Below are 22,249 nucleotides of genomic sequence, written 5' to 3'. Positions count from 1 at the left end.
TCTCTTGATTATGAATCATTTGACACGTGCGAACCATGCCTCATGGGCAAAATGACCAAGACTCCGTTCTCCGGAACAATGGAGCGAGCAACCAACTTATTGGAAATCATACATACTGATGTGTGTGGTCCAATGAGTGTTGAGGCTCGCGGTGGCTATCATTATGTTCTCACCCTCATAGATGACTTGAGTAGATTTGGATATGTCTACTTAATGAAACCCAAGTCTGAGACCTTTGAAAAGTTCAAGGAATTTTCATCATGAGGTAGAGAATCAACGTGACAGGAAAATAAAGTTCTTGCGATCAGATCATGGGGGGGGGGATATTTGAGTCACGAATTTGGCACGCACTTAAGGAAATGTGGAATTTTTTCACAACTCACGCCGCCTGGAACACCTCAGCGTAATGGTGTGTCCGAACGTCGTAATCGCACTTTGTTGGACATGGTGCGATCTATGATGTCTCTTACCGACCTACCGCTATCATTTTGGGGATATGCTTTAGAGACTACCGCATTCACTTTAAATAGGGCTCTGTCGAAATCCGTTGAGACGACACCGTATGAATTATGGTTTGGGAAGAAACCTAAGCTGTCGTTTCTAAAAGTTTGGGGATGCGATGCTTATGTCAAGAAACTTCAACCTGAAAAGCTCGAACCCAAGGAAAAATGCGTCTTCATAGGATACCCTAAGGAAACTATTGGGTATACCTTCTACCTCAGATCCGAAGGCAAGATCTTTGTTGCCAAGAATGGATCCTTTCTGGAGAAAGAGTTTCTCTCAAAAGAAGTAAGTGGGAGGAAAGTAGAACTTGATGAAGTACTGCCTCTTGAACCAGAAAGTAGCACAACTCAAGAAAATATTTCTGTGGTGCCTGCACCGACTAGAGAGTGAGTTAATGATGATGATCAAGGGACTTCAGATCAAGTTGCTACTGAACTTCGTAGGTCCACAAGGACATGTTCCGCACCAGAGTGGTACGGCAACCCTGTCCTAGAAATCATGTTGTTAGACAATGGTGAACCTTCGAACTATGAAGAAGCGATGGCGGGCCCGGATTTCGACAACTGGCTGGAAGCCATGAAATCCGAGATAGGATCCATGTATGAAAACAAAGTATGGACTTTGACTGACTTGCCCGATGATCGGTGAGCCATAGAAAATAAATGGATCTTTAAGAAGAAGATAGATGCGGATGGTAATGTGACCATCTATAAGGCTCGGCTTGTCGCTAAGGGTTATCGACAAGTTCAAGGGGTTGACCACGATGAGACTTTCTCGCCCGTAGCGAAGCTGAAGTCCGTCTGAATCATGTTAGCAATTGCCGCATTCTATGATTATGAGATATGGCAAATGGACGTTAAAACGACATTCCTTAATGGTTTCCTTAAGGAAGAACTGTATATGATGCAGCCAGAAGGTTTTGTCGATCCTAAGAATGCTGACAAGGTGTGCAAGCTCCAACACTCAATCTATGGGCTGGTGCAAGCATCTCAGAGTTGGAACATTCGATTTGATGAGATGATCAAAGCGTTTGGGTTTACGCAGACTTATGGAGAAGCCTGTGTTTACAAGAAAGTGAGTGGGAGCTCTGTAGCATTTCTCATATTATATGTGGATGACATACTATTGATGGGAAATGATATAGAATTCTTGGAAAGCATAAAGGCCTACTTGAATAAGCGTTTTTCAATGAAGGACCTTGGAGAAGTTGCTTATATATTAGGCATCAAGATCTATAGAGATAGATCGAGACGCCTCATTGGTCTTTTACAAAGCACGTACCTTGACAAGATATTGAAGAAGTTCAATATGGATCAGTCCAAGAAGGGGTTCTTGCCTGTATTGCAAGGTGTGAGATTGAGCACGGCTCAATGCCCGACCATGGCAGGAGATAGAGAAAAGATGAGTGTCATCCCCTATGCCTCGGCCATAGGGTCTATTATGTATGCCATGTTGTGTACCAGACCTGATGTAAACCTTACCATAAGTTTGGTAGGAAGGTACCAAAGTACTTATAGTAGTGATTTATTATTTTCTTACACTAACGGATCTCACGAAGGTTTTGTTGAGTTTTGTGCGATTGAAGTTTTCAAGTTTTGGGTTATCTTACGTTGGATGAAGGAAGGATGGAAGAGCCTAAGCTTGGGGATGCCCCGGCATCCCAAGCTATTATCCAAAAATGAGCAACCAACTAAGCTTGGGAATGCCCCCGAGTGGCATCCCCGCTTTCTTCCAATGATCATTGGTATTTTACTCGAAACTATATTTTTATTCGTCACATGATATGTGTTTTGCTTGGAGCATCTTGTATGATATGAGTCTTTGCTTGTTTTATTTTGTGTTTTAAGTCATCATTTCTTGCTGGACACACCTATTTGAGAGAGCCAAAATTATGTCATGACTTGTTAGAATTGCTCTCTATGCTTCACTTAAATTTTTATGAGCAATGGACTTACTCTAGTGCTTCACTTATATCTTTTTGAGCACGGTGTGCTTTAGTATTTTTGAAGAAATTCTCTCTTGCTTCACTTAGATTTATTTTAGAGTTAGTAAAATTTTCAAGAAATTCTCTCTTACTTCACTTAAATTAATTTGAGAGAAAGAAAAAATTATTATGCTCATTATCTTCACTTATATTTGTTGGAGCTTCTCAAAAGCAAGACATGAAAATTAGTCCCAAAGTGATATATATCCAATAAGGATATAATAAAAAAATTCATGAAGATCATTGGACAAAATAAACTTGATTCTTAGTAATAGTTTTGAGATATGATGATGTGATATGTGAGTCATCTCGATGAGTAATTATGTTTTAGTAAGAATATTGATGTTAAGGTTTGTGATTTCCTATGCAAGCACGAAAGTCAATAGTCATGCAATGAAATTATATCCTACTTATGGTGCATTATTCGGTGTTATTTATGCTTAATGCTTGCTTATGAAATTATTCGTTTCTTAGTTGGTCGCTTCCCAATCTTTTGCTAGCCTTCATTTTGCAATAAGTATGATCACTACTTGTGCATCCAAAATCCTTTAACCCAGTTTTGCCACATATATGAGTCCACTATATCTACCTATATGCGATATTCTTTGCCATTCTAAGAAAATTTCCATGTGCCATCTCTAATTTTCAAAATAAACTTCTCTTTTATGTGTTTGTTTTGCTCGCGGAGCAGTGAGGGGTGGCTAATATTTTCCATGCTAGATGTGTTATTCTCAAGATGAGTTTTGTTCACTTGTCATTGCACGAGAGTAAGGAAAAGGTATTAGGGATGCCCAGTCCCGAAATGCAAAAAAATTGAATTTACTTTATGTTGTCAAATAATAAATTACTTGGAAAGTGTTGGTATGGAGGGCACCTGTGGATACAGTTAGCCACAGAAAGTGAAAGTATGGTGGAAAAAGGAACAAACTTTATTTTCTGTTTGGGAACCGCCTATGATATATCTATGCATGGAAAGTATTGGGAACTCTAAGTCGTTTTCATTGGTTGGATGGATACACCTCTCAAAATTGTTTTTATCTCTAAGTTTTTCCCTTTGATATCTGGCACCTCTACAAATCCCTACTTCGCTCTGCGAAAGGCCTTTCTTTTACTTTATGCAATTTTTATTTTGAGTCTCCAACTTCTCTTATAAAAGCACCAACTAGGAAGAAATATGATCGTACTTAAGCATTGGGTGTAGCTAATATTCGAGTGTGTTTCATGAATGGATCAATGTTTGAGCATGATGGGCTAGGGATAGCTTATTTTAGCGTTGATATTCTGGAAGACATGGTTGCTTGTTGATATGCTTGAGTATCTAAATTATCATGTCAAAACTAGACTATTGCTTTGAACAACTAAAAGTCCAATTGTCCATGCTATAAAGAAAAGAATATGATATGACATGAGAGGCAGCATTCGACATCAAAAATTCTGTTTTTACCACTTACCTACTCGAGGACGAGTAGGAGTTAAGCTTGGGGATGCTGATATGTCTCCAACGTATCTATAATTTGTGATTGTTCCATGCTGTTATATTATCAATCTTGGATATTTTATAATCATTTTATAGTCATTTTATATCATTTTTTGGTACTAACCTATTGACATAGTGCCAAGTGCCAGTTCCTATTGTTTCCGTGTTTTTTACATCGCAGAAAATCAATATCAGACGGAGTCCAAATGCCACAAAACTTCACGGAGATTTTTAATGGACCAGAAGGAACATGTTGGGCCCTGGTTGCACCTGGGGGTGTCCCGGGGAGGGGAGAACCCACCAGGGCATACCAGGAGTCCCAGGTGCGCCCTGATGGGTTGTGCCCACCTCGGGTGCCCCGAACCGCCTCTTTGCTCTACAAATATCCCAAAAATCCTAGAACCCTAGGGAAGTCGATGAAATATTCGTCCAGCCACCACAGAGTCCAGAACCACCAGATCCAATCTAGACACCATCTCGGATGGGGTTCACCACCTCCATTGGTGCCCCTCTGATGACGCGTGAGTAGTTCTTTGTAGACCTTCGGGTCCATAGTTAGTAGCTAGATGGCTTCATCTCTCTTTCTCTCTCTTGATTCTCAATATAATAATCTCTTGGAGATCCATATGATGTAACTCTTTTACGGTGTGTTTGTTCGCATCGATGAACTTTGAGTTTATGATCAGATCTATCTTTTTATATCCATGAAAGTTATTTGAGTTTCTTTGATCTCTTATATGCACGATTGCTTATAGCCTCGTATTTCTTCTTCGATATTTGGGTTTTGTTTGGCCAACTTGATCTATTTATCTTGCAGTGTGAAGAGGTGCTTTGTAGTGGGTTCGATCTTACGGTGCTTGATCCCAGTGACAGAAAGGGAAACAACACGTATGCATCGTTGCTACTAAGGATAAAACGATGGGGTCTATCTCTACATAGATAGATCTTGTCTACGTCATGCCATCGTTCTTATTGCATTACTCCATTTCTCAATGAACTTAATACACTAGATGCATACTGGATAGCGGTCGATGTGTGGAGTAATAGTAGTAGATGCAGGCAGAAGTCGGTCTACTAATCTTGGACGTGATGCCTATATAATGATCATTGCCTGGATATCGTCATAATTATTTGAGGTTCTATCAATCACTACTAGGGAAAACCTTATACACAGATTTTTAGCAGTAGCACGTGTTAAAAAAGCACGCTGGTGCTAAGTAGCAGTACTGCGCTGATGTAAATGGTGCTACAGATACAGTTCTAGCAGTAGCGCGCCTGAAGATAAAAGCGCTACTACTAAAATTCCCATGGCTTAGCCGATATGCTACACATAATAGTAGCGATCTACGTCGAACCGCGCTACCGCTACTTGCTTTGTAGCAGCGCGTTTACGCTGAAAGGCGCTACTGCTAAAGGAAATAAAATTAAATGGAAAGCAAATAGAAAAGTAAATGAAACTGAAAGAAATAGAAAAAGGTGAAAGGAAAAAATAAAATGTAAAGAAAAATAAATGAAAAAGGGGAAAAAGAGAAAGGAATAGCAGTAGCGCGTATCGAGGAATGCGATGTAGCTAGCTTAGCAGTAGCGCACTTCCTGGAACGCGCTACTGCTACTTCTGACTTAACCGCGCAGTTCGTTCTTTCCTACGGCCACTTCCCCCAAATCCAATTCCTCCGTTGTCGCCGCCGCCATCGTTTGTCAGCCGCCGCACGCTCTCCCGTCCCTCTCCGCACACCCTCGACGCTGCCCCCGACCCCGGATTCGACGCTGCCCCTGCCCCCGACCTCGACGCCGCCCCCGACTCCGACCTCGACGACGCCCCCGACACCGACCTCGACGCCGCCCTCCGGCGCGCGCTCGAGCCCCGACCCCGACCTCGACGCCTTTGCCCCTCCCTCGCCGCAAGCACCCGAGGTGAGCACGCCTGCTCCTCCCCCTCCCCTACCTCTGCCTAGGGTTCTTCAAATTTTAGTTGCATCAAATTAGTTAGGGTTCATCTATGGGTGGAAACGAACCGGATGCGGATGAAATTTTAGTTGCATCAAATTTTTTAGAATCCTCAAATTCCAAAAGGAAAAAAAGATATGGTCAAATTTAAGTTTTTTTAAAAAAAATGTTAAATCTGATCAAACTACTTATTCAAGAAGTATTAATGTTACTACATAATTATTCAAGAATATTAGTGTTACTAAATAATTATTTCATTGTTTTTTGAATTTTGGTCAAATCTGGTCAAACTATGGTCAAACTATGGTCAAACTTATTCAAGAAATATTAGTGTTACTAAATAATTACTGTTTTTTAGAATAATAGTTTCAAACTCAAAACAGTGAAATATGTGACTTCATGCTCAAGCTAAACTCCTGAGGATTAATAGGATTGACATCTTACTATTGTAAGGAAAACAACAAGTGCAGACTTGGAAATGAAGGAGAATAGAACCCGAAAGTTAAGCGTGCTCGGGCTGGAGTAGTGAGAGGGATGGGTGACCGGTCGGGAAGTTAGATGATTTGAAATGAGTGATCCACATTTGAGTAGTTAAGAGAGGTGATTAGAGACTAAATCACCAAATAATTCAGAAAAATTAAAAATAAAAAAAATAAAAAAAAAATTCCAAAATTTTCAAAAAAAAACATTTTAGTACCGTTTGGTAACACCAACCGGTACTAAAGGTCCCCCATACCAGGGCGCGAGCTCACGCCATGTGGTGGCACTTTAGCGCCGGTTCGTGCCGAACCGGTACTAAGGGGGGGGGGGGGCTTTAGTGCCCACCAATTACTGCCGGTTATGAAACCGGCACTAAAGGTCCTTACGAACCGGTTTTAAAGCTCTGTTTTCTACTAGTGTGAGCATGACTGCTTTCCTATGTTTTAAAAAATTGTAGGCTTTGCGGACTTTGGTAGAGTTAGGTTACTCGAGCATCTTGTTGAAAGAACAAGATTGTAAAAGAATTGAGGAAGCTGTCATGAAGATCAAGGAGGTGTTGGATGTGGCATATACGGGAAGACAAAATATATTTTAAAATGTTTCAAAAAATTCCAAAAAATGAAAATGTTCACAAGGAATCTCACTACATTCCCTAAAAATTTCAGGTCCAAAATCAAAATGTACATTGAGAAACAAAAAAGACAAATCATAGTGTCAATATTGCTTTTGTCTCTTCTTTACGCTATTCATACTAGATTTCACATTTTTGTTTCTCAATATGTGTTTCGAGTTTGGACTTGAAACTTTTAGTGCTTGTAGCCACATTCATTGTGAACATTCACAATTTCTTTTAGAATTTTTCAAAGCATTAAAAAATATTTTTGGCATTATCTCCTATCCTTTTGTCTGAAACAGGATCCCGAGCTCACATGTATCCGGTGAACAGTAAAATCCAAAAAAAGATTCTGAACGCAGAGCATGCCCACGCGTCAGTCTCCACGCAAGCTACAGTACGTGTTGATTATCTCCTATCCTTTTGTCTGAAACAGGACACGTCAGTGCTGGTCAACTTTGGAAGCACGTACGTGTACCGACATTGCTAGCATGCACCGCCGCTTAAGCACGCGGCGCCTGACAGTGGCACTGACTAAACTGAACTAATAACAGGCCAAATTAGTGATAATAGCAGCTTTATTAGGTGGGTTTGTGGGTGGCTGGGACGAACAGACGATGCAGCATACATACGCGGAGCATGCATCTCGTAAAGCTAAGATTCTGCCGCTGGTCTATTCGGACTATTTAGGCTGTGTCAGAGCGAGCGAGGAGAATAAACATGTGCGTCCTTGGAGGCTTCTTCTGACTTGCTAGCTCCTGCTGACACAGGAATGGAATCATCTTAACAGTTCTTGCGAGTTTTTCTAGTGGTTTGGTTGTTGCACATCTAAGTGACACAATCGATCATAAAAAGAAAATAAAAATATATTCACATCTAAGTGATCCCAAAAGTATAGAGGGGCACTTGCGAGTTTTTCTAGTGTGTACTCCTACTATAACACTAATTACATATTTAGGGAGAAACTTCTATAAAAAAACCAGACTCCAAGCAAGTATCAATTTTTTTCGTTTGCTGCAGCGATGAACTTTCTGTTATGTCCAAAACAAAAAAAAACATACCATTAAGATCTCGAAGGACTGCTCCAACCCGATCCTTCAACCGTGTCAACATCGAATCCAGAAGGGGACCACTTTCGTATCGACTGTTCGTCGTATTTGACGGAAGCAAAGCGAGACGATGACACCGCAGTGTCGTCGGCGAGGGCTCGGACAAGAACTCACCGGAGGCGAGGCACAGGAGTGAGGGGGAGAGAAACTACTGTGGTCGACTTAAGGCATTGCTGTTTTCAGTTGGAATTGACTTTGAATCACATATGAATTCGCCTCACCGGCAAAGATGATTGCCACTGAAGTACATTGGGGGCGTGCTTTAGGTAACTGCACCGAAAATAGTCGGAATCCAAGTTCAACTTCACTAGCAAAGCTGGTTATAAAAGAAAAATTAAGCTTCTAATTTTTCCTGCGAGAATCTGCTGCCTAAAACTGAAACAAAATGCGGTAAAACTTTCTTTTTGATAAAAGAAGGGCTAAACGAAAGCAAGTTTGATCTTACAAAGAACACGAAACCACCCACCGCTACTGCTACTCGCTCAACGGGGTAAAACTATCATGATACGACTTCCATTGACACTGGTTCTTGCCCGACTGACGCGGCTGCAGAGAGACGACGGTTCAGAGTTAATGCAGCAGTCCATGGCCGGAGGCCGGAGCCGTGTGTACGTCCAACCGTGGCTGACGACGGGGGGTGGCTGCAGGCTGGCTCGCTGTAGCACGACGGCGACGGTGGGCCGGCCGTTTCGGTGGCGGTTGGCTGTCCAGATCGGCCGGTCAGACCCAGCGAGCGTGATTAATACAACCTGACCTGAGCATAGCTGGACAGGCAGCAGTCATTTTGGTTGGGTACGTACGTACACGAAAACGTATATATAGAGCCAAATATAGGGAACCGTCTCGCTGGCGTGTATATACAACACAAAAAAAGTACTACTAGTATAGTCATATTTGAAGATATACAATAATAAGGATAATTAAAGACATACTCCCTCCGTCCCTTTTCAGTCTGCTTATAAAATTTGTCTGAAGTCAAACTTTGTAAACATTGATCAATTTTATATCAAAAAATATCGACACCGACAATACTAAGTCCATATCATTAGATGCATCATGAAATTATTTTTCATACTCCTACTATACAACTTTAGTATTATAAATGTTGCTATTTTTTAATATAAAATTTGTCTAAAGTCAAACTTCATAAAATTTGACCAACTTTATAGAAAAAATATCAGCACACACAATACTGAATCAATACCATTATATGCATCATATATTTGGTCAAACTTCAGTCGTTTGACTTCAGACAAATCTTATGCTCGAAGAAATGGAGGGAGTACATGTATACATACAAATTAAAGAAAACCGCGTCGTCTCATACGTATAGCGTGTACAGGTGTTGACCATGCAGCCCATGCATGGAGAAATTCAGATATACACGCATCACGCATGAGGTGCTGACATTATTTATGGTTTCGAGGAAGGAATAATGGCGGTGTCCACTGACTGCTAGAGTGTCTCCATCCATTCCAGTCATAGCGGCCGGAGATGTATGGCGTACGTACGCCGACTATAAAGCTTCCTCTCCGGCACAGGCCCATATCCCTCACCTCCCACACCACAAACCGCGCCATCACTCATAGGGGCATCAGACAGACAGTCGCGAAGCGGTCGAGGCCGGCCACATACCACACCTCCACGGCCATGGAGCACCGCCGGAGCCGCCCGCCGTCGGTGGCCGCCGCCGGGGCCCTTCTCTGTAAGCAGCCAGTCGATCCATCCTAGCCATAAAAGAGACCATTTATTGCTCATCAGCTAACCACGCCGGCTCACTTCAATTCTCGCTCTCTGCTTCTCTGACTCCACTCATTGATTTGCCCTCTGTCTCTCTGATGAACTGAAGGCCTGGCGATGCTGCTGGTCGGGGCGCTGTTGCCCGCTGCCTCGGCCGCGTCGGCGGACGGGTGCCCGGCCGGCGGCGAGCGGGCGAGCAAGCAGCAGGGGAGGAGTCGTGGTCGTCACCATCGGAAGCATGAGGTGGCGGAGGAGCTGTGGGTGTTCGGCGACTCGTACGCGGACACGGGCAACCTGGGGAACCTGGGGCGGGAGCTCACCCACGCCTGGTACGACCCATATGGCAAGACCTTCCCGCGCCGCCCCGCCGGCCGATTCTCCGACGGCCGCGTCCTCACAGACTTCGTCGGTAAGTCCACTAACCACACCCTGCTCCTCCTTCGCTAGTCCTCGCCGTCGATTACTACTCCGGACGCTCGCCTCCCCGGAGAAGACGTGGCACGGCGGTGCTGTGCGGTGCAGTGGACGGAGTAAATACATGTGTAGTATGCAGTTGGTCGTTGGGTCCAAATGAAGTCCAATAGATAGATAGATGGACGCAGAAATCAAGCTGTCCATGGAATTCGCTCGCCAATGCATTGATTGGTTGATACATACACAGATAGGTCGTGTCCAAATCGTTGGGTGGACGACGGAGTACTCCCTAATCTCTTTTTATTTCGCATATAAGATTTATTTGAAGTCTGACCGTGTTTATGTAAAAAAAAATATCAAACATTCACAATAGTAGTTCCAAATAGATGTTATTAGATGCATCGTCGAATTAATTTCCGCATCATATAACTTTAATATTGGAGATGTTGGCATTTCTAAATATAAATTTGGTCGAAATTTCTGAAACTTGACTTCAGAAAGATCTTATACGCGAAGTAAAAAAGAAACGGTGGAGTAACTAGGGGTACTAATTCGTTGAGTTCTACTATACATGGCCAGACGGCCGGTAACTAATCCTCTTGCATTTTCATCTTCTTCTTTTCATTTCATTTTGGTAACATGTCGGTCTTCACGGTTGGGTGCAACATGATCACCCATCTTGGCCATACGCTAGCTGCATGCGTTGCATGTCGCCGGCAAAATGGACACATGCCGCCATTCCTCTTTCCATGCATCTGTAGGGTGTACCCATGCATGCACACATTGAGCTAAATTCATCAGTGTGCATGCGCGCGCACATGCATCTGCACGCCCAACCTCGTGCGTGTGTAGCAAGCATTTCACCGACTACCGTCGTCTTGTCACGACTCAAGCCCACTCCTGGCTTCACCCATGATCGATCGATATGCATTATTAAACTAGCATATAGTCCCTTCATTCTTAAATATAAGCCCTGTTAAGATTTCACTAGGATTACATACGAAACAAAATAAGTATATATTTCCTATCTTCTGTTGAGTGTAAGCTGATGAAGGCTGAGCATAACAATGTATAGCATGCACACATGACACATCCATCGATTCCAGTGCTTGTCCGGTCAGATCAGATGTGCTACGCAGCTTGTCTGAAGCGCCGGCAGGAGCTTTCATAATCTGACCGACGTTTTTGTTGCAAACCAGCTGAGAGCTGACCGTACTACATAGGCTTTTTCATAGGGTGGTGGCGCATCACACTCGGCTACACTACCATCCTCATAATGTATCAGGTAGGAGTCATGCTACTCATGCAATTTTTTGACATATAAACACCACTATAGTGTTGCATATTTCTCAGGCAATGGCAATGCTCTGTTTCGCCAGGGAACTTTAAATGTTACCCGACAAACGTTCACCAGGAACATATGACATTTTGAACGATTTTTATGGCATTTTTAGTGTATGCGGGGTGGCAGTTTCTTCGGAGCGACACTCATTCGGAATGCCGCCCATTCTTGGCAAACGTTCGCCAGATACGAGGGTCCAAACTTTAATCTAAGCTAGCGAGATCTTTCTCGTACTGACTACGTGCTACCATGTGCACCATACACGTTGTTTAGTCAGTACTAAATCAAAAGGTGTCAAAAGCTACTTAGCAAATCTGAATCTGCTAACAACCAGTAGGAGTACTTCCATTCCATGTCAGAAAAGGGGACAGTAAGATATTCCCAGCTCCAACCTAACCCTGACACCTTCCCTTTTCCAGCACAAAAGCTCCTCGGATTATTCTCATCAGCTTACTTACACCCACTGATCAGTCAGTCAATAGCTTAGGATGATTGATTAGTCGCCATGCACATTAGTACTCCCTCCGTCTGAAAAAACTTGTCCCAACTTTGTTCTTAAAATGGATGAATCTAGCACTAACTTGGTGCTTGGTGCTAGATACATCCATTTGAGAGACAAACTTTTTCGGACGGAGAGAGTATTATTTAGTTTATTTATTTGTATAAATCAAAAAAGTCTTAAAGGCTAGTAGCAAATCTGAATCTGCTAACTACTAATGCCTTGGTACTACTTCCATTCCATGTCAGAGAAAGGGACAGTAAGATATTCCCGGCTCCAGCCACACCCCTGGCATCTTCCCCTTTCCAGCACAAAAGCTAGATTAATTTATACTTCCTCGGTTTTTAAATATAAGTTTTTTTAGATATTTTAAATGAAATATAACACACAGATGTATGTAGACATATTTTAAAGTGTATATTCACTCATTTTACTTTATACGTAGTCATTCGTTGAAATCTCTAAAAAGACTTATGTTTGGGAACGGAGGGAGTAGTTATGCAGGCTTGCTAACCGTCAGGTAACCTCAAAACAATTTGAGCGTCGGTCACTTTCTACTCTGCGTGAGGCCGTAGGCCGGGATGTTGTGAGGTGCACCGGTGGCGAGCGCCGACCATGGATGAGGAGATCCGGCGGGAGTGAGTCCGAAACTTGAGACCGGTTTGTCGCCGACGCTGTTGATTGGGGTGTGGCTTAGAGGGATGACTTGGGCGGCGATGGGGAGGGCAGAGCGGCGCATGGCAGAGGGGCCCGGAGGAAGTAAAATGCATTTTTTTTGGCCGTTGGATCAAGATCTAGTGGTCCTGATGAAAGTGACCGAGTCGCATGAAATATTCAGGTAACTGACATATAGATATAGGCAAATAGTAGTTATACTACACCATGAGATCATCACTAATCTACTCATACTTGTCGGAGAAACGGGAGATAGTATGTTTGAGATGAGTGTTTTGTACTGTCATTGGCGTAGTGTTTCTACTTAACTATTTTTTGTCTGACGTGGCATATGCATGTGCCGATGTGCGTGCAGCTTCGGCGCTGGGGATGCGGACACCGGTGGCCTACAAGGCGCGGCGGCGGGCGTCGCGGGAGACCCTCGCGCGCGGCATGAACTTCGCCGTCGGCGGCGCCGGCGTGCTCGACACCGGCAACTTCCAGCGCAACATCAGCGCCCAGATCGACCTCTTCCAGGCCATGCACCACAGCCAGCAGCGCGGCTGCGGCAAGCGGACGGCGCTCGTCGTCGTCTCCGGCAACGACTACGCCTACGCCGCCGCCGACAAGGACAACGGCACCAGCGTACGTCCTCACTATGCAACAACCGCTACTACAATCTGTTGCTGTCAGGTGTCAAGCTACTGCCCATATCTGATTGACTGACGGAGTTGTTCTGCTCTCCGAGTGCAGGCGGCGATCGCGTACATCCCGACGGTGGTGCGGGAGCTCCGGGAGCAGCTCCGGCGGCTGCGCGACGAGGCGGGGATGCGGAGGGTGGTGGTGACCAACCTGCACCCCATGGGCTGCACGCCGACATTCACCCGCCTGCTCAACTACACCGGCTGCGACCCACTGGCCAACGCCGGCGCCGCGCAGCACAACACCGCGCTCCGGTCCATCCTCGGCGCCCTCGACCCCAACAACCGCACCTTCCTCCTCCTCGACGTCCACACCCCCTTCGCCGACATCCTCCTCAACGACGACAACAAGAGCAGCAGCAGGTTCGCGAGCACGCTGCGGCCATGCTGCGAGAGCTTCAGGGCCGACGGCTACTGCGGCGAGGAGAATGAGAACGGCACACGGCAGTACACGCTCTGCGACGACCCCGGCCGCTACTTCTACTGGGACGACGTGCACCCGACGCAGGCCGCCTGGGCTGCTGTCGCCGGCACCTTCAGGGTCGCCGTCAAGAGCTTCCTCTCCACCTGACAAGACATGGCCATGGTTTTTCATTTGTAATAGACAGAGGATACCATTACAACATTACTAGTACCCAGCAGAAAGCAGCACTAACCAACACCCTTGTTCTCCCCTGTCTCTGCTTCACCTGAAACAAGCAGCTTCCAAAATACAAGAAGCAAGTGCAAAATTTGTTCCATTTGCTTCTGCTCCACTCACCTCAACAACTGAAATTCGCTACTCTATTCCGAGTAAAGATCGAGTAAGCCAAGCCGAGCATCGAACTATGACGCATGAGCGAGAAGAGAACACACCATTTCGCTTCGGAAAAGGAAGCGGATGCACCGTGCATCCTGCTCGCAATAAGAAACGGCATTGCGCCTATGGACCCAAAAAGTTCCTCAAGACCTTCTACGGATAAAACTGTTACAGAACCATATCAGGCGACCTCGCTTTCTTTCTACTGTTGTTACACCCGCGTTACAGCGAACAGGTTAAAGTCATTCCGCCGAGGTCACACCTTGACGAACAGGCGGGGGACACTAGGAACTACAAGCAGAATAAAACAACCACGAGAAAGTTCTCAAAATACACTATGGTGTATGCACTTTTTCTCTATGCTTACCAAGGGGTCAATAAATCGCCAGCAAACCGGACCGGAAGGGTTTGTTTGCTACGCGGTGGCGTCCTTGGCTTCTGTCGCGGGAGGTGTGACGTCCATTTTATCGACCTTGGCATCTGCTGCTGGAGGTGTCACGTCCATTTTATCGACCTTGGCATCTGCTGCTGGAGGCGTCACGTCCATTTTGTCGACGTTTTCCTCGGCGGCGCTTTCGTACTCCGACAGCAGGTCCATGAACTCGTTGAGCAGCCGCTGGACTTTGCGGTTTGTCGCCATCGAAGGAAGTATGTCTTCCCTGAGAAGTTTATGTTTCTTCATTCCCTGCAAAAGTAACCACCAGCAAAGTTTATCAATCGAAGAGCGCAACTGACACCGGTGTTGAAATCGAATACAATTACTATATAATTCAATGTTTCTAAGCCCTTCAGTTAATATAGAAATTGAGTATAATCCAAGGTTCAAATAATCTGTCTTCTGTGAAGCTGGTACCTGTAACAGGAAGGACTGTAGCAACTAACAGAAACTACCAGTCTATGGAATAACTAAACATTCATATGTATGCCATGGAATCTAACAGAAAAAGAGCCTTACAAGAACATCAGGATCCCATGACGGATTATTCGCATCGGTAGACACAGCACCAACCATGCCCATGGGAGGGCCAAGAAAGCTCTCGCAGACTTCACGTAGGCGAGATTCATCTGCCTCTCTGCAGGCGAAAGAAGGATTTCAGCAAAGCATGATACTACTTCAAGACGAAATCTCTCAACCAATTGAACAGATAAAGTTCATGCTTACAGAAAATACTAAAAGTGAAGAGAGCAGAATCTGTACAGATGCGCTGAATGATATATAATGAGCTAACCTTGCCAAAAACCTAATGTAGGATAGGAGGCATTGGCGATATTCCTGTGAAGACTTCAAAGCCAACGAAGCTGCTAGCTGGGTCTCAAGATGGGCCCGCGTCTGCACTCCATCGTCTGTGACCCTGAGGTGGAAACAGTCACACAGGTACATTCAGAACAAACTCTGGGATACTGTGCAATAGGCACCCAGCTTGTCACAGACATTAGTTTCAAGCATCTATAAGACTAAATAAATAAACCAAAGGAGCTTTGCATACCTGCTCCAAACAGGCTTTCTAGCCATGAACTTTCCTATATCAATCTGCAACTTTCCTAGCTCTCCACCTTGAGTAGAACTAAACGAGCTAGAAAAATTTGATGCTGGAAAACAATCATCCGCAATCCTTAGCCAGCACTTCATGCTCATGTCGTAGAGGAAAGCGTGCCGGGTGGCAAGGACAACCAAGGGCGAACCACATCTTGAGAACTTAGCAGATATAACCTTTACTGCACCTGTCACGCAAGAAAGAAAGTTCAACTTCAAGAAACAACATGCATCAGACACTAATCGAGATGCAGCAAGGTGAACTGAGGAAGGACTGGATGTAAATGTTTTACCAGAATCTTTGGCTGATGCCTCATCTGGAGAGGTAACCAAAGACGCCAAAGAATCTTGCAAGATGCAGGTCCTGTTATTGAGATCCCATATGTACATTAAACCTCTCCTTGTTACAAGTAATAGTTTCCAGCAGTCATCACAATCTATAAAAACAGCTGAGGAGCCCATCATCATTGCTGGCATTGCTCGCATCCCACATTTTGTGTAAACCTAATCAAACCAGAACACAATTGATTGGGTAGTTTAGGGCTAACATTCTTCAAAAAACTGAAAACACACAAAATCAACGAAACAAAAAAAGTACACCAGAGGGGTTATTTCTACCTGCAGGCAGCCATCTTCACAGCCAACTGCCCAGAAGTTTGCATTACCAGCCAAGACAGTAACTTTTCCGGAGATGCGATCGGACCAAAGAGTTTCTGTTCCTTTTGTACATCTAATCTCGGTTTCTTTTGTTGAAAAGGAACCACCCAGTCCAATCATATCACCTGCAGAACGTTCTACTGGCTTGGCTTCAAGGCAGACTGGCAAAGAATCATCATTGTCCTTCTTATTGAATACAAAAATAGAGAGCTCAGAGGAGGAGGCCAGCAAGCCTGGAACAACAGAACCAGTGTGTTCAACACTCAACCTTCCATCCCTGCCAGTACCAGCTGAAGCTTTTTGAATAACAAGACTCTCGCTAATGTTAGCTCTTGCTGTGATGCCAGAGCGTTCCCTAACTCCACAATTGTTACAGTTACCGGTACCGTAGGATGATCTTATTCCATTCTCTCCAGGGCGCATTCGCTGATCTAGGGATGAAAAATCAACAACTTGATTCTGAGGACGGTTGGACAAGTTTTCCTGGTTAGAAGGAAATCCCACTGCCTCTGGAATTATTCTTTTCCGACCATCAGGACGCCGGTATTCCCTTTGTTTTACTGGACTAGATACCCGGGTAACTTTAGACGTGTCATCAGCCGCTTGACCTGCTGTTTTCTTTTCGCCTTCAGGTAGAGTTTCAGGAGCTTTCTGACTCTCCACAACCACAACAGGAGGTGGTTTAGGTACATCTGCAGGAACTTTTGGGGGTGCCTGATATTGTTGGACGATAGGTGTCGCCTTCTTGGCAGCCAATTGCTTCACTGATGCTTCTTCTAGCAGCAACTGCGCAGGGCTTTCAGCTAGATTTGATTGCCTCCCTCTGACATCACCATATCTACTCCTCTTTAATTCATCCAGTTCAGAATCACTTAGCCTGTATCCAAGCTCCTTTGCTTCAAAGTGAAAGGTCGCAACTGATCCATCCAGAGAGCACGCGAAAAGTGAATAACCATCAGGGCTCCTGTAAGGGAGAAAAAATGGTTCCACCGTTAGCCGCACATGGCAACATCTTTTGTTACAAATGTAAGGTTAAAGTGTCTTACCAAGATAAATCAACCACGCTTTGAGTGAAGAAATGCTTAGCAACAAACAATGGCCGGGCACCTGCTGTTGTCCAAACAGTAATAGTCCGGTCTTGACTTCCAATAGCAATAACATTATATGGTTGATATTCTTTTGCTGATGTTTTTGATGCTCCATTGGCCCATCCAGCCGGTGCCGTCTTTGCGTCTTGACCAGTAGCTAAATTCTTACGGAACATCGAGTGATTAAACTTCACCACCACCACAGGCGCATTATGTCCCAGAAAGTCAAAAGTTGCAGTCCACTCGCCCCGTTCAAGCACAGGGGCCGAGTGCCTAGGTTTCTGGAAACCATGAGTTGTGGTTATGAAATGGCCACAGGGCGACCAAGCAAGCCGCCTAAAAAATGTCGAACCAAGCTGCGGAACACAGAAAAGTAATATTTTTCAGTAAGAAAGACTTCTCTGCAAACAAAAGACGTGTCAGACACAGAAACAGTAAATTGATAACAAAATGGCATGAAACATAACATACGGATTTTGACCAATGGCCTTCAGTCTTGTGAGCAAGACTCCAGTCACTCGTACGCCATATGATAACAGTCTTGTCATCTGACTGGCTTGCAATAAAAGATCCAATAGGATCCCAAGTAACTCCTTTAACTAAGCTGGAATGCCCCCGCAAGACGGCAGTGCAAATACCGTTTGTCATGCTCCAAATGTGAACAGTATTGTCCAAGCTGCCGCTAGCCAACGTCGAGTCATCAGGGGACCAATTTAGATCTACCTACTTTCGGCATAAGAAACAGATACGTGATTAATACAAAAGACTAACAAAGGCAGCTCTGGAATTTTGGCAGATAATTACCACATTCAGATCTACCTACTTTAGGCATAAGAAACAGGAATGTGTTTAATAGGAAAGATTAAAGATCACAGTATCAATATTTTTATCAGGTTTCCATAAATTGGAAGAAAGATAGCTAGACTGAAATTTTGGCAGATAATTACCACGTCCGCAGTATGCCCCCTTAAGGTCATAACGACCTTCCAATTTTCTATATCTGCAGGCTCTCCGCTTCCAAACTCAGATGTACCGGAACCAGCTTTCCTTTCATGAATTAGGATAGCTTGATCGTCTGATCCTGAAGCAAGATAGCGTCCATGCTTGGCCCATCTCACACAGTTTACTGATCCGAAATGATCACGCATTGTAGCCAGCAATCTTTGGTTGGAATCATCATTTTGGTTGTCTTTGCTCACGGATTTCATGTTCCATATGCGAACCTATTTTTGAAGCAGACAAACAGATGATGATTAGCAACAGGCATGTTACTTAACAGATCGGTTAAAATAGAAAAAATAATGTACAAGAGTTGATGCAAAATTCTTGCAGTATGACACAACAAGTTAACAACATCAACACTGCAGAACCAAACCAATATATTAGCATCGTCAAACAAACATCCTACCAATAAATTTGACTAACAGACAGCTATTTCGGTAAATAAATCATGATTCATGAACCATAACTTTCTATTAGTTACCTTCCATTAGTAAGAAAAATGGCTCAATTACCATCATAAGAACGGTAGGCTTGAGCCCCAAAAAATTTCAAGCTTGACCAAAGAGTGCCACCAAATAACAAGTTCCTAATACTACAGCACAAACTAACTTCAGTCAAGGACAACAATGAAGAAGCAGAACCAATTGAGACACACAACCACGCAGATTCCTGTAAGCCGGAAACGACAACACTGAACCTCACAAGCTTATGCAGAGAACGACGTATAAAACGAGCAAAGGTACGGCTACAACACTGAACCTCACACGCTTATGCACGGGACAACCTATAGAATGAGGAACAATAGGCGCTACGACACACTGATTTGTACTATTTCCATCTACACTTGACCTCAACGCCAAAATTCATGGCTGCAAAGAACTGAGCTTGGCACTACTCCCCTGAGCCGGAGAAACGACAACACTGAACCTCGCAAGCTAATGCAGAGAACAGCGTATGAAACGAGCAATGGCTACCACTACATCACACTGATGTGCACTATTTCCATCTACGCTGAACCTCAACGCCGGTTCGCCGCTGGAAAGAACCGAGCTTGGCCAAGCCAAAGCCGAATTCCACGCGAGAAATTAGCAAGAGGGGAAAAAAATTCAACCTTCTGGTCGCCGCCTCCCGTGGCGAAGCGGAGGCCGCTGGGCTGGATGTCGATGGAGAAGATCTGCAGGCCGTCATGGCGAACCCAGCTGGGCTTCTCCGTCAGCATCTCCGCGCCCCCTCTTCCTGCCGCCGCCGCCCCCCTTCTTCGTCAAGCCGAGGCGCCCATGACCAAAACCCTAGAAACCGAAAACCCTAGCTCCGGCGCGGCCCCTCGGGCGGAGGGGAGGGCGGGGACGGGCGGCTCCGGGGGTTCGGGATGACGGAGGCGGGTGGATTTACGGGGGGAGGCGGCCGAGCTCGGGGACGGCGGCGAGAAGGAGGGCGCCGCGGCGGCGGCGGGGCGAGGAACACGGCGGCGAGGGAGGTGGGGACGAACGAGAGCGTTCGTGAGAAGGGCAAAAAAATTGAATCGAATCGAAGAATTGAAACAAAATTACAAATTTAGAAACTTGGCAACTGCTGCTTTGAGATTCGTACTGATGTGTTGTATTGGTAGGTGCATTGTGGAGGTTGTGTGAAGTGCTGTGCAATGTGACAAGGAAGCTTCTATTAATATTTGGACAAGACTTGCCAACAATTGGCAACCTTTTGTGAGATTGGCAAGATAACTTTGTAACCAACTCGTCAAAAAAAAAACTTTATAACCAACTAGCTAATTACACGTGTGTTGCTACAGGACGAAACAATGTTTGAAGAGTGGTGGCGATGTAAAGCGGCAGATTATGAGCAGTCTTGGAAAGAACAGTTAGAAAAGTGGATTGCGTGAAGTATAATGTTTTTTTTCGATAAACGAAGTATAATGTTATCTGCATGCCTAATTAATTATTTACATTAATGACTTGTTTTTAAAATTGATTTTGCACAAAAATAAATCCTATTTAAATGGCATAATTAATTGCACATGTAATTAATTGTCTGGCTAATTAATTATATATTTTTGAATTAACTTACAAATCGATTCGACACTAATTACTATTAATTTTTGTTACCGGCCAATCGTACTCGGAGATGCACTAAAAAATTGATATATTTTTCCCGTGATGTGATCATCGGATCTAGCAATCCGTCGCACGGCATTCCTCCTGCACGCATGGATACCGTAGAGGCGGTGCACTTGCGCCGCTCCGGCGAACTTCTACGTGGGATCTGACACCTGGTTGTTCAAGGGAATCGCGAGGAGGAGACTGACTCCGAGACGCGCTGCCCCAACTCTATTTCCGCTGCACGGTACTGCGCGTCTAGTGGTAATGATCTGTGGTCCATCTCCCTAGCATGTTCCTGATTGATCTACCTATAGGAATATTTTTATCTTGCAGTCGATGCATCTAGCATGGCCCAATAGATAGCAACCTTCCCCTTTACGACCGCGTCGCCTGATTCCCCTCTAGGATAATGCCGCCTCCCCCTCGAGGATTGCACTGTATCCCATCCAGGTTTGTCGCCATCGTCACCCATCCAGGTCGCCAGTCAGGAACAAAGGACACGGGACTCGAGACTCGGGAGTTGCCTCGAGCTATGTTTGTGTGCCTTCGTAGCTCACCTTCATATGAATGTTCAAGCGCAGATCCACCGCTCTCTTGTGAGTATGGAACTATGGGTGGCCTTTGTTTTCCGCAGTTCTTCCCAACTGAACTCTTATTTGTGCATTCATGTATTGGTTGTGTTAAATTGATTAGAAAACAAAACGTATGAGCTAGTTGTAAGAAGATTTTAAAATAGACATCATTAGAGTCAATATTGTTCTTTTGCGCTATTTAAAAGATCTAGCAATCCAGACCCTTTTGGTGATGGTCTTAGTGCTATGGAGGTTTACAAAAGTGATGTTAAGGTTGATGGCATATGTCTCTTGTGCTACATAAAAAAGAGGACTAGTGGTAGCAAGCCATTCTGTGATCATCTCCCTTAGCATGTTCCTAGTTGATCCTAGAAACTGGTAGCAAGCTATTCTGCCAATGCCTACCTAATATGTTTAGCTAATTGTGCTAAGAATTCAGTTGTTTTCTTCTAATTGTCAGAAACTAATTAGTACCAATACATTGTTGAATAATCATGCGTATTGGTGTCGAACAATCATGCATATTGGCGTCAGAAACTAGAATGTGAATGGTGATACGCACTCGTGGTTCAGTAACACACATTCACCAGATGAAGTATGGTGTATTGGTATTTATAATAAATCAAATCCTATCAAATTGCAAAATTATTATGGAGAGAAATTTATGAGGTTTCAGGCTGCTATGACACATAAGAGCACCATGTCTCTTCTGTTCACTTGAAAGTTGAAACTTCTGCATTTGTTGCGACTTGCTTTTTTTTAATATCTTTGTGTTCTATTGTAGCCAAATTTATTATAAAGATAATATCACGTGAAGCCATATAACTTGCGTTGGGTTTTCAGTTTGGTGCAACAACTTTGAAAATACGAATTTGTGGTCATCTAACTTGATGTCCGGTGCAAATACGGTGCATTGTAACGTATATCCGGGCGTATACTCTGTGTCAGCGTGGCAGTGACCCACACGTCAATGGCTGATATTTTTTTAGACATAAAAGACCAGATGAGACCCACCTGTCAATGAGCAGTACAGGAAA

General features: G+C 44.3%; 2 protein-coding genes across 3 annotated transcripts; one reads left to right on the top strand and one right to left on the bottom strand.

Annotated features, from left to right (window-relative positions):
- The first annotated feature begins 9,660 nt into the window (after window positions 1-9,660).
- LOC119287176 (GDSL esterase/lipase At5g03610-like) lies at window positions 9,661-14,219 on the top strand. Its single transcript, XM_037566699.1, has 4 exons — window positions 9,661-9,819; window positions 9,964-10,263; window positions 13,140-13,408; window positions 13,517-14,219. Exons 1-4 carry the CDS (start codon window positions 9,765-9,767, stop codon window positions 14,033-14,035), a joined length of 1,143 nt encoding a protein of 380 aa, XP_037422596.1. The 5' UTR covers window positions 9,661-9,764; the 3' UTR covers window positions 14,036-14,219.
- Window positions 14,220-14,327: 108 nt separating this feature from the next.
- LOC119287175 (protein HIRA) lies at window positions 14,328-20,072 on the bottom strand. Of its 2 annotated transcripts, XM_037566698.1 has the most exons (10): window positions 19,656-20,068; window positions 18,490-18,765; window positions 18,014-18,265; window positions 17,501-17,898; window positions 16,416-17,418; window positions 16,091-16,301; window positions 15,751-15,985; window positions 15,493-15,615; window positions 15,219-15,336; window positions 14,390-14,948 (listed from the first exon to the last, which is right to left on the bottom strand). In XM_037566698.1, exons 1-10 carry the CDS (start codon window positions 19,761-19,763, stop codon window positions 14,679-14,681), a joined length of 2,994 nt encoding a protein of 997 aa, XP_037422595.1. In that variant the 5' UTR covers window positions 19,764-20,068; the 3' UTR covers window positions 14,390-14,678. The 2 variants fall into 2 exon arrangements, with proteins under 2 accessions (XP_037422594.1, XP_037422595.1); XM_037566697.1 differs by having other exon boundaries at window positions 14,328-14,948; window positions 15,751-16,301; window positions 19,656-20,072.
- Between the last annotated feature and the right edge of the window lie 2,177 nt (window positions 20,073-22,249).

The sequence above is a fragment of the Triticum dicoccoides genome, chromosome 4A (assembly GCF_002162155.2).
Source record: "Triticum dicoccoides isolate Atlit2015 ecotype Zavitan chromosome 4A, WEW_v2.0, whole genome shotgun sequence".
Lineage (NCBI taxonomy): Eukaryota > Viridiplantae > Streptophyta > Magnoliopsida > Poales > Poaceae > Triticum > Triticum dicoccoides.
The sequence above is the reverse complement of the archived record's forward strand: the minus strand, read 5'-3'. Positions and strand labels throughout refer to the sequence as shown.

What these genes read in the sequence shown, in the direction of transcription:
- LOC119287175 (XM_037566697.1), bottom strand. Translation starts at nt 19,763, where the DNA reads ATGCTGACGGAGAAGCCCAGCTGGGTTCGCCATGACGGCCTGCAGATC. An exon ending in AGCGTGGTTGATTTATCTTG is followed by an intron (nt 17,419 to 17,500) that starts GTAAGACACTTT and finishes TCTCCCTTACAG; the next exon opens with GAGCCCTGATGGTTATTCAC. An exon ending in TACATTAGGTTTTTGGCAAG is followed by an intron (nt 15,337 to 15,492) that starts GTTAGCTCATTA and finishes TTTCGCCTGCAG; the next exon opens with AGAGGCAGATGAATCTCGCC.
- LOC119287176 (XM_037566699.1), top strand. Translation starts at nt 9,765, where the DNA reads ATGGAGCACCGCCGGAGCCGCCCGCCGTCGGTGGCCGCCGCCGGGGCC. An exon ending in CGTCCTCACAGACTTCGTCG is followed by an intron (nt 10,264 to 13,139) that starts GTAAGTCCACTA and finishes ATGTGCGTGCAG; the next exon opens with CTTCGGCGCTGGGGATGCGG. An exon ending in ACAAGGACAACGGCACCAGC is followed by an intron (nt 13,409 to 13,516) that starts GTACGTCCTCAC and finishes CTCCGAGTGCAG; the next exon opens with GCGGCGATCGCGTACATCCC.